The sequence below is a fragment of the Bidens hawaiensis genome, unplaced genomic scaffold (genome assembly GCF_021521415.1).
Source record: "Bidens hawaiensis isolate Kalapana, Puna unplaced genomic scaffold, B.hawaiensis_p1.1 tig00003115_1, whole genome shotgun sequence".
Taxonomy (NCBI): Eukaryota; Viridiplantae; Streptophyta; class Magnoliopsida; order Asterales; family Asteraceae; genus Bidens; species Bidens hawaiensis.
This window is the reverse complement of record NW_027491167.1, coordinates 1,463,674-1,478,690: the sequence shown is the minus strand read 5'-3', so window position 1 is coordinate 1,478,690 and position 15,017 is coordinate 1,463,674. Positions and strand designations below refer to the sequence as shown.

Below are 15,017 nucleotides of genomic sequence, written 5' to 3'. Positions count from 1 at the left end.
AAACTCAGGTTTGACTTTTGAAAGTCAAACAAGCCAGAACACCAAATTGAAGATTAAAATCGTGAGTTGAAGTTGAGAGAGAATTGAGAGGCAGGAATGATTTAACAAAGGTAAAGAATGGTGGCTTATATAAGAGTTTGAGAAACAAAGAAATTAAATCATTCAATTTAGAAGATTTGGTAAATAATAAAAATTTGAAAGAAAATAATGCAAATTGATTCGTTTATGACAATTCTTGGTGAGAAACTTTAGGGATTTGACATAGGAAAGGGTCTAGAATCATCTTAAGTCGGTTAATTGAATCAAAAAAACGAGATTGGAAAGCATTTGGAGAATAAACTTGGCTTGTTGACTAAGTTCGAGTATGATACAATCGCGTCGCATATCGCAAAATATGGAATGGATGGGTAGCCCCGAGCCAATTGAAGACAATTTCAACGTATAACATTTTCGTGTATCGTGAAAGGTGAGGGAGAAGTTCTTCGCGTAGCGCGAAGAACATGATTTAGTAGAAAGTTTAGAATTTGATAGTTTTAATCTCTGTACTTTGGTTAGATGAACTTAAAGTATAGAATACGTGAAATGGCATTTGTAACTTAAACAAATGCAAATAAAGAATAATATCGTAAATCATCCTGAATAATAATCTTTCATGAAAAATCCTAAAATTTAAAACGGGTCGGGCGTCGAGTTAGTAAATTAACGAATGTCACATCAATTCTAGGTTTATGTTTCTCACACGTGAGGAACTCGACCCAAGAAACCCAAAACCCGAGAGTACAACCTGAAGAACATCCCTATCCCTAACCAAGTTGCTATCGAACTTCAATAACCAAGTTGCACTGGACATATAACAACATGTTAGTTATTTTCAACAATGTCTGAATGGCTTTTTCTACACAACTTTTCACCATCCACGTGACCCCAGTTAGTGAGGCCGCCCTTAGACCCTACACGGGACCCTTTAACCCCATTAGGGTCGTGCCCCTTTAGCTCTCACAGTGCATAAGTCATTGAAGACCTTAGTATCGAAGCCATAAAAACATTGAACGACATGTACTCCACATTTTCCAACTCTTGTTGATGTTTATTGTGATTTGTCATTTAGTTAACAAAATAAATCATCCCGATTACTTAAATTGTTTGATGATACTTAAATTACCAACAATTCATATTATTTGAATTTGGGATAAGGCATGCATATTTATTTAGTAGTTTAATTATATAAAAATTAACTTTGTGCATTTTTTGGAACTCTACATGTTATTCATATGTATTCATTAGCTATACGATAAAGTTTTAGAGTAGTTTGATAGTAATAGTAAGAATTTTTATTATGTTATGAATTATTCCCTATTATATAATGACTCTCCATCTATATTTGTCATAAAGTGATAACTTTTCATATGTTTAACTTATCTCTATAGTTATTTTGTGTTAATGTAAGGAGCCTATATAATGACATTGTACTCTATATTATGATATGAATGAAAACTATTTCTCCATTCTCTCTATATTGCTAATAGGTTATAGCTGTTTTACAACATATTATCATTTGATGGATTTTTTTTCTGATTTTAATTTGTTTAATTCACTAAAACTAGTTAAAATTTTATTTTATATACTTATCACCGTACTAACTAATTCACACTTGTCACACTACTATATCTTTTGAGTTCTTGACATATTACATTATAAATACTGTCTCTTTACATCTACGTGCATTCTTTTAATGTCAATATAAATAATTCTTGGCACTAAAAAATTACAAAACCATCATATGTGATGGGGAGTTAATAGTTACCTCAGTTAGACTAGTTAAAGAATGACAAAAATTGTCATTTTTTCACCTATAAAAACAATTTCCTTTATATCATTGTGTGTCTTTGATATGGAGGTAACGCGGTTGCTGAAATTTTATCATTATACAATCTCCAAATAAAACATGTTGCTAGAATCTCTTCCAAAGAATAGCATTGCACCGTTGGCATTTTGCACCACACGAAACTTTGTCACAATGAGAAATACCTCTCATTGTGTCGATACTAAGTGTTTGTCTGTTTACTAAGGGTTACACTGTAAACACTCGTCTCCTTTCAAATACTTAACCTTACGCGATAACTTAGTCACAACAAACAATCTCGTCTCATTCATGCATTGCAACTTCTATCTATTTAATAACTAGTTTGAACCTCATGCGAAGCCTTCCTGTTTTAACAATGTAACCCAAGTGATGAGAAAGATTCTAAAAATGACCCTTCTTTCGAAAAATTCCAAAATGGCCCGTCTCAATTCCATTTTCATAATGAGATTCAACGTAGAATGAGAAACTGACACGTGGCATCAAAATCTCATTGTCAAGATGAAATTCATCTCAAAACTCATCGCCACAATGAAGTTGATCTCAAAACTTCGTCGTCACGATTAGTTTTGAGAAAATTCATTGTGACAATGAGATTTGGGCTCAACTTCATTGTGATGAGGAGCCACGTGTTAATTTTTCATTCGACGTTGAATCTCGTTATTAAGATGGAATTGGGACGAGTCTTCATAGTAAATTGACAAAAGAGGAGGACATTAATGCAATGTTATTTTAGGAATTTTCTTTTCTTAAAAATTAGGATGTTTAAATGATGATTTCACCGACGAATGATGAGATGAGATGAGATGAGATGAAGAAAGTAAACAACGGCTGACACCGGTAATCGGAAACCATTGGCGGCCGCTTTTTCCTACATTTCATATGTTTGCACACACTTTATATATGGCTTTTATCATGTTTCCGAGATCTTCTCATCACCCTATAGAACACAAACAATGAAAAAGAATCACAGCAGCACTAAACCCATTTCCACGAAATCAAGAATCATATTATTGTTTATTACTACCGTCCTTGTGGGTGGCGCCTTGATCTTCAATTACTTACGGGCTTCATCTTCCTCAATCCGTTATAATTGGGTTCGCGAGAATAATAATGATCTTGTCACACTGCCTAATTTCTTCAATCAGACTCATAAGGTCACCCAACTATCCACTTTTTATGTTTTGATTTGTTCTTAATTTGACCCATTTGCTGCCATTACCTTTGGACTGTTGCTATGCTCATCTGATTATTAATTTTGACTTTTCAGGTCAACGCTTGTTATATCAGATTCGATATTGATATGATTTTTGTTACAATTTAACAATCGGAAACGTTTGCTTATATTCGATTGCTTGTTGGAGATTTCAAATTAGTTAATATTTTTCCTTGTGGGTAGCTACATTAGTACGAATTTGACATTGGGTCGAACTGAAGTTTGACCAAAAAAGTCAAAATTAGTTTCATTCAATTGGCATTGCCTTTGGGATAATGGGCTTCTCTTGTTTGTAACAAATTAGTTCATCTGAGACTAGTAGTATATCAAAGTATGAATCTTTTACTTATTTTCATTCATTTATTGTTACATTTAGATTGCAGATTTTAAGGATCAAAAAGAAAAGATTCCTGAGAGGTTGCTATCAGGAACCTTTGCTGATTTACCCGCACCCGAAACCGAATGGGAAGAGCTGGCACCCGCACCCGTACCACGTCTCGACGGTGCTTCAATACAAATTTATAATCTTTTTTATGTGTTTTCTGGATATAGAACCCTTGACCATGTAAGAATCAGTCTTTATGCAAAACCTTTATTTTGTTCATTTTGAGTGTATTTGCAATAATTGCTTTTGAATTATGTGATAGGTACATTCTCATGTTGATGTTTACAATTTCACAAGCAACAAATGGGAAGAAAGCTTTCCCACACCACAACAAATGGCTAATTCTCATTTAGGAATGGCAACCGACGGGAGATTTATTTATGTTGTCTCGGGTCAACAGGGCCCGCAATGTCGAACACCTCCCGTAGCCGAAACATTTGTGCTCGATACACAAACAAGAAAATGGCAGTCATTTCCACCATTACCAGAACCAAGGTGTGCTATGCAAATCTGTTTTTTTTGATTTTTTTAAAAGTAGTTTTTGTGTTAAATAATGAAATATGATTTCTGAAATTATTGTTTTTTTAATTTCCAGGTATGCCCCTGCAACTCAAATTTGGAGGGGAAGACTTCATGTGATGGGGGGTGGTAAGGAGAACCGTCACACGCCTAGTACAGGTCATTGGAGTATTGCAGTGAAAAATGGGAAACCGCTAGAGAAAACATGGAGGGTAGAAGTGCCAATTCCTCGTGGTGGTCCACATAGGTAAAAATCGACTTGAACTAATAATATGTTGGTATGCTCGTATGGAATCAATTGGTTTTATAAAATAATAAAATTCTATGTTGTGTTGTAACTTTTAATAGAGCTTGTGTTGCTGTCGGTGATCGGTTGTATGTTATTGGTGGTCAAGAGGGTGACTTTATGCCTAAACCGGGGTCTCCTATCTTCAAGTGTTCACGCAGGCACGAGGTAATGTGTTTTGACTTTTGCGGGTCAAACCTGATATTTTTAAACTGAAGTGTTGTTCAAAATTTTGTAGGTTGTTTATGGTGATGTTTACATGCTTGATGACAAGATGACGTGGCACACATTGCCATCTATGCCAAAACCCGATTCACATATAGAAGCTTCATGGGTGGTTCTTAACAACTCCATTGTCATTGCGGGTGGCACGACGGAGAAAAATCCCGTGACAAAACGGATGATATTAGTTGGAGAGTTGTTTCGGTTTGATCTCGACTCAAAGGTATAGCTATCACTTCTTTTTATTTTAGTTTTGATATAAATAAGCAAACACGTCTAATAATACAAATCTGCACAGAAATGGCATGTGATTGGAAAGCTTCCTTATCGTGTGAAAACTACACAAGCAGCGTATTGGAATGGATGGTTTTATATCACATCGGGACAGCGAGACAAAGGGCCGGATAATCCACAGCCGAAGCAGGTTGTGGGGGATTTGTGGCGAACCAAATTGAGATTGTAAAAAGATTGTTCTTTGTTTTTAAACGAACCTTTTCTTTTTGCTTGTTTCATTTGTCGCGATATAGTATTCGATCAAGAGTAATTTTGTTAAAGTTTTGATGGTTAATGCATGAGGCATACCATGGTAAATATTGTTTCAAGTTTGTGGCTTTGGTTAGCTTAAAGGTAACAGTTGTGGGCTCAACCATTATGAATCTTAGGTTGCTCTTAGAAAATTAACATAATAGTCAGCACATACGAAGCCTTTAAAGAGTAAAATTAAATGAGTTTTAGACTCTTTTAATTGCCCAACAGTTTGCAGCTAGTAAATTAACATAACAGTCAACATATAAAAGCACCATAAATCAACCAACTGAACTAAAGCATGCAACGAATAGTCAAATCGCATATATGACAAAGAAGTTTCAGTAAGAAGGCAACACAGTAGTTAAAACGTGTAGACGACAACCCTTTGGCCGATAAATCAGCTAGCTGAACTAAGGTAGAAACATTGCGAATGCTGAGACTCTGAATATACTAAAATTTTTAGTTTAGGTGGAGAATAAATAAAGAAAAAACTCATAACCATGTCTCGTATAAAATGTAAGTTAGTCTTAATGTATTTTGTGTACAGATGAAACAAATGATTGACTGCTAAATTGGTAGCTTCAATGTTGTCACTAACAAAGCGGGTGGAACAATAAAAGGAATATAATTCATGAAATAACATATCTAATCCATCTAAGCTCAGCAGCATTGTGGGCAAGAGCACGATAGTGCGCCTTAGCACTCAATCATGCAACTGTATGTTGTTTCTTGGAACTCCAACTGCTTAGGATGGATTCATGAAACACACATTGTCTTAGTGATATATCACCAATCATCTAGGCAACCAACATCCACATAAGCAAGAATAGTGACAGTAGAGGTCTATGAATCAAGCCTTGTGTAATAAGGTACAAAAGAATGCGTCTGATAGTGGTCCGGTGATGATCAAGTTTCTACATAAAGTAGGAAGTCTTACTAACCACTTATTTAATTAATCTTTGGCCGTGTTAACATATATAAGATTAAAAATAAATGAACAAAACATGTAACACAATTTATTTACGACCATTTGTTTTATCTTATATTTATATTATTTTACAGTCCTTTAGAAATATAGATTATAAAGTTACAATTTTTTAGTAAAACACAAAAACTATACCAAACTTCATTATATATATAACATTCATGCAGTGGATGTAATTAAAAGCATACGATTCAACTCGTAGGATAAAGATGGCGAGGCAAAGGAGGCTTGGCAAGAGCTACCAATGGCTAAGCCATCCATAAGTTATGTAGGCTCTCCTCGAGAACAACACGTGGTTCATTGGGTGGCATCTCCCAGCTGAACCCTTGTATGAGCCTAGACAACAACATTACAGCTATGGTCGTGCCCAACAACACCCCAGGGCACCCTCGCCTACCAGTGCTAAATGACAACATGTGAAGGTTGTGGCTAGTTAGCACCACGACCTTGTTGCCATTCATGTGACGGTCTGGATTGAATGTCAGTGGGTCATCCCATACCTCATGGTTCCGCCCTAGCCCCACACGGCTCACTATCACTTGGCTATCTTTTGGTATGAAACACCCGGCAACAGTAGTGTTGCGGGATGCCACTCGAGGGAGGGTGAAAGGTGCAATAGGGTGTAATCTCTGTTGGAAATAATCACTCACAACCGAAAGGGCATTTTAGTCATTTATATTTATTTGTATTTTAGTTTAGTTATGTTAATGTAAACAAACTACAAGGGTCATACTGTCATTAGTTTAAAGTTGTATGTATGTATCGTGTATATATATATATGCGATGTCTGATCATTCAGATTGTAACGAACCCATATTATTATCAATATCAGAATTCATTGTTTGATCAATTCCTTTGTGATTATCGATCCTATATATCAATATTTATCAAGAATTGGCATCAGAGCACAGATTCTTCATAGGATTATCAACAATTTATTACCCTCGTTCATCATCCCTGATATCACGCAAATCAGATTGCAAGTTCGTCCCTGTCCCACCGATCAATCAGAAATTCGTTCAGTTATTGGAATTCGAATTAAAGGAAACCCAAATCAATTGAATTAATTGATTCAATTGGTCCGTTATTGGTGATTTCCCACTCGCGATTGTTAATTCCCAGACACGTTTCAACAATTTCAGGCCCGTTTCAAAAAAAATTGTTTCAATTTATTGTTGGAATCACATCCTGCAATAACGGTTAATTGGAACATTGTTAATCGGAATCCAGAATCAACAAAGAATCCAAACTCAGGGGATTTTGTTTTGTTCACCGCTGGTTATTTTTGAAAAGTCAAAATTGGAATCAAAAGTCAAGATTTGGTTCGGGTGTTTCATCGCTGGTTATTTGGAACCCATATATTGGAAGTAATATATTGGAATTAAGATCACAACCAGATTCTAAATTTCCACAATCCAATATTTTGATACAAGTGGATAATCACACACATCATAACCCGACATCATCATCAGGTTTATTATTCCAATTTTTAATTCTTTGTCACAGATTAGACAATAGAATTTGTTTTGTTGTTGGATTATTATAGAAACCCGTAGATTGAAAACGTAGTGATTTATAGGATTCCCCGTTAGAATTGTGAATTGTTGATGAAAATTGTTAGTATGTCAGACACAAATCAGAGTGGTCCCATGATACATTACAAGGAAGTGGCAACACTTTCTAGTTTTCAATGTCCAATCTTAAAACCGACAAATTATACGGTTTGGGCAATACGTATCAAGACCATATTAGAGGCAAATGGCCTTTGGGAAATGATTGAACCGCTTGAAACCACAGAACCCGATGTGAAGAAAGATAAGACGGCCACCGCCTATCTTTTTCAATCATTACCTGAAGATTTGGTGTTGCAAGTTGCAAAGTGCAAAAGAAATATGGGACACGTTGAAAACTAGACACGTAGGAGTAGATCGTGTGCAAAAGGCACGGTTACAAACCCTTAAATCCGAATTCGAATTGTTGCAAATGAAAGAAGATGAATCTATTGATTCTTTCACCGCTAAGTTGAACGCCATAGTTTCTAGAGCAAATGGTTTAGGATCAACTTTTGATGAATCAACCCTAGTACGTAAGTTACTTAACTCTGTGCCCGAAAGGTTCATCCAAATAGTATCATCAATAGAACAGTACTCGGATTTAGATAAAATGACTTTAGACGAAACCATCGGAAGACTTAAAACTTTCGAGGAACGAATCAAGTCAAAGAAAGGAAGTCTAGTTGAAAATCAGGATAAGTTGATGTTCACACGACATGACGGTAATCATGGCCGGGGACATTCAAATGCAAGACGAGGAAGCAGGAGGTTCAATCCACGAGGCCGAGGCCGTGGACGGTTTACACCATCATCATCACGGGAAGATTCCACTCAAGACCTGTCCAAAGATTCTAACCAAAATAGAAGGAAGTTCACTAGTGACACGAGTAAGGTTAGATGTTACAGATGTAGCAAACTTGGACATTATTCTTCAAATTGCCCTCAAAAGGATCATGCACAAGATCAGGCCAATCTAGTGCAAGAGGACGAAGAGCCGACCCTTTTAATGGCAATCCATGAAGACCGTATTGATACTCAAGTAGTTTTCTTAAACGAAAAGGAGATCAAGCCCAGTAACTACAGGTTAACTGATGAAAGCATGTGGTATCTCGATAATGGTGCTAGCAACCATATGACCGGTTCGCGAGAACATTTCACTGAATTAGATGAGAAGATGAGTGGGAATGTTCGTTTTGGTGATGGTTCGTATGTAGAAATTAAAGGCATGGGCTCAATATTGCTGGAATGTAAAAACAGGAAGCAAAGAGTTGTTACCAATGTTTATTACATTCCCAGTCTTAAAAGCAATATTTTGAGTCTAGGGCAACTAACAGAAATCAGATGTAAAGTCGTTATGGAATACAATCAGTTACGTTTGTATGACATAAAGGAAACACTTCTCATGAAAGTCGAACGTTCGAAGAATAGACTTTACATAGTTAATTTGAAGATTGGCACGCCCATCTCACTGTTAGCAAGTTTGCAAGATAATGCATGGCTATGGCACGCACGGCTTTGTCATATGAGCTTTAACACGATTAAAGACATGACACAGAAGAATTTAGTTAGAGGAGTCCCGCGGATTTCACACTCCTCACAAGTCTGCGATGCATGTTTGCTTGGAAAACATAGTAGATCTCCGTTTCCAAGGCAAGCCGAATCTAGATCAACTGAACCATTAGGTTTAGTTTCAGGAGATCTTTGTGGTCATATCTCGCCATCAACTCATTCAGGAAAGAAGTATATTTTCTTATTAGTCGACGACTGTACAAGGTACATGTGGGTATACTTTCTCGAATCAAAAGATCAAGCGTTTGAGACGTTTAAAGAATTTAAGTTGATGATAGAAATAGAGTTAGGAACCAAATTGAAGATGTTTAGAACTGATAGAGGTGGAGAATTCACGTCCAAAGATTTCTCCAAGTTCTGTAAAGAAAATGGAATAGCAAGACAACTTACTGCACCATACTCCCCGCAACAGAATGGCATGGTAGAACGAAGAAATAGAACAATACTATCTGCTACAAGGAGTATGCTAAAGGCAAGTAATATGCCTCAGATATTTTGGGCAGAAGCAGTAAGACATGCTGTCTACATCCTAAACCGAACACCGACCAGAGCTTTAGTTAATAGCACACCTTTTGAAGCGCTTAAAGGTGATAAGCCAAATTTGAAGTATCTTAAAGTCTTTGGTTGTAAGGCATATGCAAAAGTGTTACTACCACACTTAAAGAAGTTGGATGATAGAAGCACTGAAATGATTTATTTAGGTAGTGAACCAGGATCAAAAGCCTATAGACTATTTGATCCTAGAACAAATAGAATTTGTGTTAGTAGGGATGTATACTTTAAGGAAAAGGAGTTTTGGAACTGGAAGGAGGAAGATGAGAGTTTTAATCAGAAAGGAAACGAATGGACAGAATTTACAGTTGACGAAGTTCCAACATCTGTTCCACCCATCAATGTCGAACCTGAGTTTGAACAAACTGAAAATCAAACTCATGAAGATGAAAAACCACTCTCACCCGTTAATCCACCAAATTCACCGGTCACTCCACAATCATACACCCACGAACCAAACTCTGAAACATCTGCAAGCTCCTTTAGACCATATGATCATACACCGTTACGCTATCAAAGTTTAGAAGATATTTATGCTCGAGCACCAGAAATAATTTTAGATGAAAATGAATTGTTACTAGTTGAAGAAGAACCTAGAACGTATAAGGAGGCAGCAGTAGATGAAAGATGGATTGAAGCTATGAAAGTTGAATTAGATTCAATAAATAGGAACAAGACTTGGATCTTGACCGATTTACCCAAGGATCATAAAGCAATAGGTTTGAAATGGGTATTCAAGACCAAGAGAGACGCAAGTGGAAATATAATAAAACACAAGGCACGTTTAGTAGCAAAAGGTTATGTACAACAACATGGGATAGATTTTGAAGAAGTCTTTGCCCCGGTAGCACGAATAGAGACTGTACGTTTAATCTTAGCCTTAGCTGCTTATAACAAATGGGAAGTACACCATCTAGATGTAAAATCAGCTTTTTTACATGGAGAATTAAAGGAAGAAGTGTATGTTTCTCAACCTGAAGGCTTTGTGAAACCACAAGACAAAGGAAAAGTTTACAAACTTTCAAAAGCTTTGTATGGACTACGACAAGCACCACGTGCATGGAATGTAAAGTTAGACAACACATTGAAGTCACTTGGATTTCAAAAGTGTTCGTTAGAGCAAGCAGTCTATATCAAGGCAAGTTCAAACTCTAATCTGATAGTTGGAGTTTATGTTGATGATTTGATTGTCACTGGATCACCGAAGAAAGAAATTGACAAGTTCAAATCACAAATGGAAGGAAAATTCGAAATGAGCGACTTAGGTTTATTAGCCTACTACTTAGGAATAGAAGTCACCCAATCAGGGGGTGTTATCTCAATCAGACAAACTGGTTATGTGAACAAGATTCTCAAGGACTCAGAAATGCTAGAGAGCAATGATACAAAGACACCAATGGATCTAGGACTTAGACTAACAAAAGTTGAAGGTGGAGAACCAGTTGATCCCACCAAGTATAGAAGTCTAATAGGATGCCTAAGATATCTCCTTCACACGAGACCAGATTTAAGTTATTCTGTAGGATTACTTAGTCGTTTCATGCAAGAACCAAAGGAGCATCATCTCAAAGCAATCAAGCAAGTTATTCGTTATATCAAAGGAACAAAAGATTATGGTATAACTTATCAAAGCAATGGAGGACGCAAGTTAATTGGTTATAGTGATAGTAGCTATGGAGTTAACACTGAAGAAGGGAAAGGCACAACAGGAATAGTATTCTACTTTGGAAACTCTCCTATCAGTTGGTGCACTCAAAAGCAACCTACCGTAGCATTATCATCATGCGAGTCAGAATTCATGGCAGCAACCGCAGCAGCATGTCAAGCATTATGGTTAAAGAGACTGCTCAGCGCTTTAACCGGATGGAAAGAAGAAAAGGTCACATTGTTGGTTGATAACCGATCAGCAATAGCCTTAATGAAGAATCCCGTGTTTCATGGTAGAAGCAAGCACATCGATATACGTTATCACTTCATACGTGAATGCATCGAAAATGAACAAATAACCATGGAGCATATTGCTGGAGAATCACAAAAAGCAGACATCTTAACAAAGGCGCTCCCAAGAATGAAGTTCATCACAATGAGGGAACTACTCGGCGTCAAAGACCTGCTTCAAGTTGATCGTGATTAAGGGGGTGATTGTTGGAAATAATCACTCACAACCGAAAGGGCATTTTAGTCATTTATATTTATTTGTATTTTAGTTTAGTTATGTTAATGTAAACAAACTACAAGGGTCAAACTGTCATTAGTTTAAAGTTGTATGTATGTATCGTGTATATATATATGCGATGTCTGATCATTCAGATTGTAACGAACCCATATTATTATCAATATCAGAATTCATTGTTTGATCAATTCCTTTGTGATTATCGATCCTATATATCAATATTTATCAAGAATCTCAAAGCCTCCTTCACACATGCATTGATGTAATTTAAGTGAACTAGATCTGATTCTTGCACGAGTCTATCTTTACCAACCAAAGAATCAAGCTCGTGGACTGCCTTTTCTAAGATCCTTGGTTCATTTATCATTTCTGCAAGCGCCCATTCGATACTGTTCCATGTATTATCAAAAGTTGCAATCATCAGATCCTATAATTACACACTCAAACTCATCAATATTATTATAATAAAAGTAGAATATTTTTTCATTGGAACACATAAAATAAAACACGCAGACGTTTTGAATTCTAGGTGGTCTAGGAGATTGATAAGCATTTCTAGAATGTTTCGAAACATGTTTGGTTTGTAGACTCAAAATACCTTTTAATCAACACATAATCTTAATGTTTGCGTACCCATATAGAATAGGAATTGGGAAGTTTAAGAATTTTTATTCATTCATGCCTAACTTGAAATATAAATGTGGCCATTATGTAGCCTTAGATGAAATAACCCAATACTAGCTATTACGGACCCACTGCTATATATCACTCAATGCTCAAATATAAAAGCACCTATAGACAGAGGCAGCGAACGGGGACACTATCATGTTGTGGAGCCAAGTCCGGCACTGGTGGTCCATGAAAGCAGACAATATCTGGTTGCATGAAATAAACTAAGTTGCATATAACTGCTAGCCATGTTGATATCTCCACGTTTTGTGCACATCACCATACTTGTCAAGCGACATCCCTATCTATGCTAAGGTGGCAAGTGTAATTGGATGGCTCGGTTTTAGGCAAACGAACTCAAAGCAAACTCCACTGAGAATTTACTTCAAGCACATCTCAATTTTACTGGAGTTTGCTTGGCTAATAAGCAAACCGACCAACTTTGCTTGCCACCTCAGCGGGCCTGACAAGTTTGCTCGCCATCCCAAGACCATTTCGCCTGTCATAAACATTTCATGTCAGGATTCTTTCCGTATCGGTTAAAAACAAAACATGTTTCAAAAGAAGGTCTTAGAAACAATTATCATATTCCTAGACCACCAAAAATTAGAAGAATTTGAATCTTACAAGGATCTGGGATTTAATGTGATCCGGAGTTAGCTGAGGGTCTTCAAGATTGATGAAAACATCAAGCAAATCATCTTTTTTTGTCATAACACCATCTTTCCATTGCTGTATCCTTTCATCGATCAAAGGGTCTTGATACTTTCTTGCTGTGCGAATAGCACTCCTTATGATTCTCTCATGCCCATCAAAATCAGTGATCCATCGCAAGTATGGGAAGAAATCCGTCACGCAGAAAGCGTAAGTGTAAGCAAGAATCGTAAAAAATGATTCAACATGCTCGATCTCTTCATCCCCATGGCCACCATCCGCACTCTCTTTGCCAAAATAGCTACTTCCAAACATGATCTTTCTTGCGATGTTGCTTGTGTACTGTTGCACAATAATCCTAACATTTACTACCTCTTCGGTGACCAGAACATTAGACTCGCAGCGGTTGTACATGAACCTAAAAGATATACATATTAATTTGGATATCTGGTTTAAGTATTTTTTTTGGCAATAATACAAATGTTTTGAATTACAATAAAATGGTAGGTAAGCGGCCAACAAGCTGCACTACGACTTTTTTTTTAACTAACACGTTTCCAAGATGAAACACACTATAATAAACATTTTAGTATTATATATATCCGGTAGAGATTTTAAAATTATGTTTTATATCTTTAGTCCCTTAAAAGACATTCTAATATTCATATACGGAAAGTAGTCTCTAAAAGTTAAAAATATGCTCTAATAATTTAATAAAATTATCATAAGCTAAACTTTCTACATTTGGAACAATACTACCCATTCTTTTGAACTTACTTTAGCACTACTTTCAACTCTCTTGTTGATCATATAATATAGGCATTTTAACTTATGTAACTTGTTGATTAACTATATGAAGTATTATGTTGTTACACCGAAATCCAGACATGTAGGACACGCCAGATTAGTTCGTATCTAACATTCCCAAAACATTTTTGAGTCACTAACATCAGATAAAATAACAAGGACACTCGTTAAAAGTGATGTACTTCACTGTACCTTAAAGATAAAGACAATCATGGATTATTCTAAACTTGGCTATGTACTAAGAACATCTCAACACTACTATGTGTATGATACATACCTTAGAAGATTATCGGCTTCTTCGCCTCGCTTGTTTTGAAGCCATTTATGCCCAGAAGCCGAAGCAATCTCGGTAGCTATGATTCTCCTCATGTTCTTCCAATGATCACTCATTGGAACAAGAGAAGTGTTCAAGTAACCATCGCTCGTTAGATAACCTGACATGCAATCAGGCCTTGATGCAAAAATCTCATCATTGTCCTTCAAAAACTCACAAGCAATCTTTGGATCACTAACCGCTATAACATGCACATGCCCAAGACGAATGCATATGATCTTGGTTTCCATTTCTTCCATCATCCTATGAATCCATCGGAATGTAGGCTTGTTCTTAAGCATGGGAATTAAACTTCCGATGTAGGGAAATGGTTTTGGGCCCAGTGGAAGAGGTGGCAGGCGTCTCGAACGTTGGGTGCATCTAATCACTATGAAGACAACTATGAATATGAGTAAGAGAGTGAAGATGATCATGAGTATTAAAGAAAGTTTTAACAAAATAATCTTCTACTTGTGCTGCTATGTTCGTAGTTCTACCATTTAAATAACGATTTCATTTAATTATTGTAATTAAATTATTTTGACAAGTATTGTATGACTTATTGCTTTTCAAACTTCTAATAAATGTTAGTCCTAAGTCGATATTGGTTCAAAGTAGTGTTTCCAATAACATTAATTAGAGCATGCCAGGGTATTTGTGAGTATTTTTAAAGGAGAAAGTGAAACACCCATAACATGGGATGTCTCATATGTTGGGTTTACATA

At 36.4% G+C, this 15,017-nt stretch overlaps 2 protein-coding genes across 2 annotated transcripts; one reads left to right on the top strand and one right to left on the bottom strand.

Annotated features, from left to right (window-relative positions):
- The first annotated feature begins 2,687 nt into the window (after positions 1–2,687).
- Positions 2,688–5,570, top strand: LOC143622265 (kelch repeat-containing protein At3g27220-like). Its single transcript, XM_077093458.1, has 7 exons — positions 2,688–3,018; positions 3,454–3,642; positions 3,725–3,957; positions 4,058–4,228; positions 4,330–4,435; positions 4,506–4,712; positions 4,788–5,570. The coding sequence occupies exons 1-7, from the start codon at positions 2,818–2,820 to the stop codon at positions 4,950–4,952; spliced, it is 1,272 nt and encodes a 423-aa protein (XP_076949573.1). The 5' UTR covers positions 2,688–2,817; the 3' UTR covers positions 4,953–5,570.
- A 680-nt stretch (positions 5,571–6,250) lies between these two features.
- Positions 6,251–14,726, bottom strand: LOC143622323 (tryptophan N-monooxygenase CYP79A68-like). Its single transcript, XM_077093512.1, has 4 exons — positions 14,257–14,726; positions 13,146–13,590; positions 12,086–12,276; positions 6,251–6,632 (listed from the first exon to the last, which is right to left on the bottom strand). The coding sequence occupies exons 1-4, from the start codon at positions 14,724–14,726 to the stop codon at positions 6,251–6,253; spliced, it is 1,488 nt and encodes a 495-aa protein (XP_076949627.1).
- Positions 14,727–15,017: the final 291 nt, after the last annotated feature.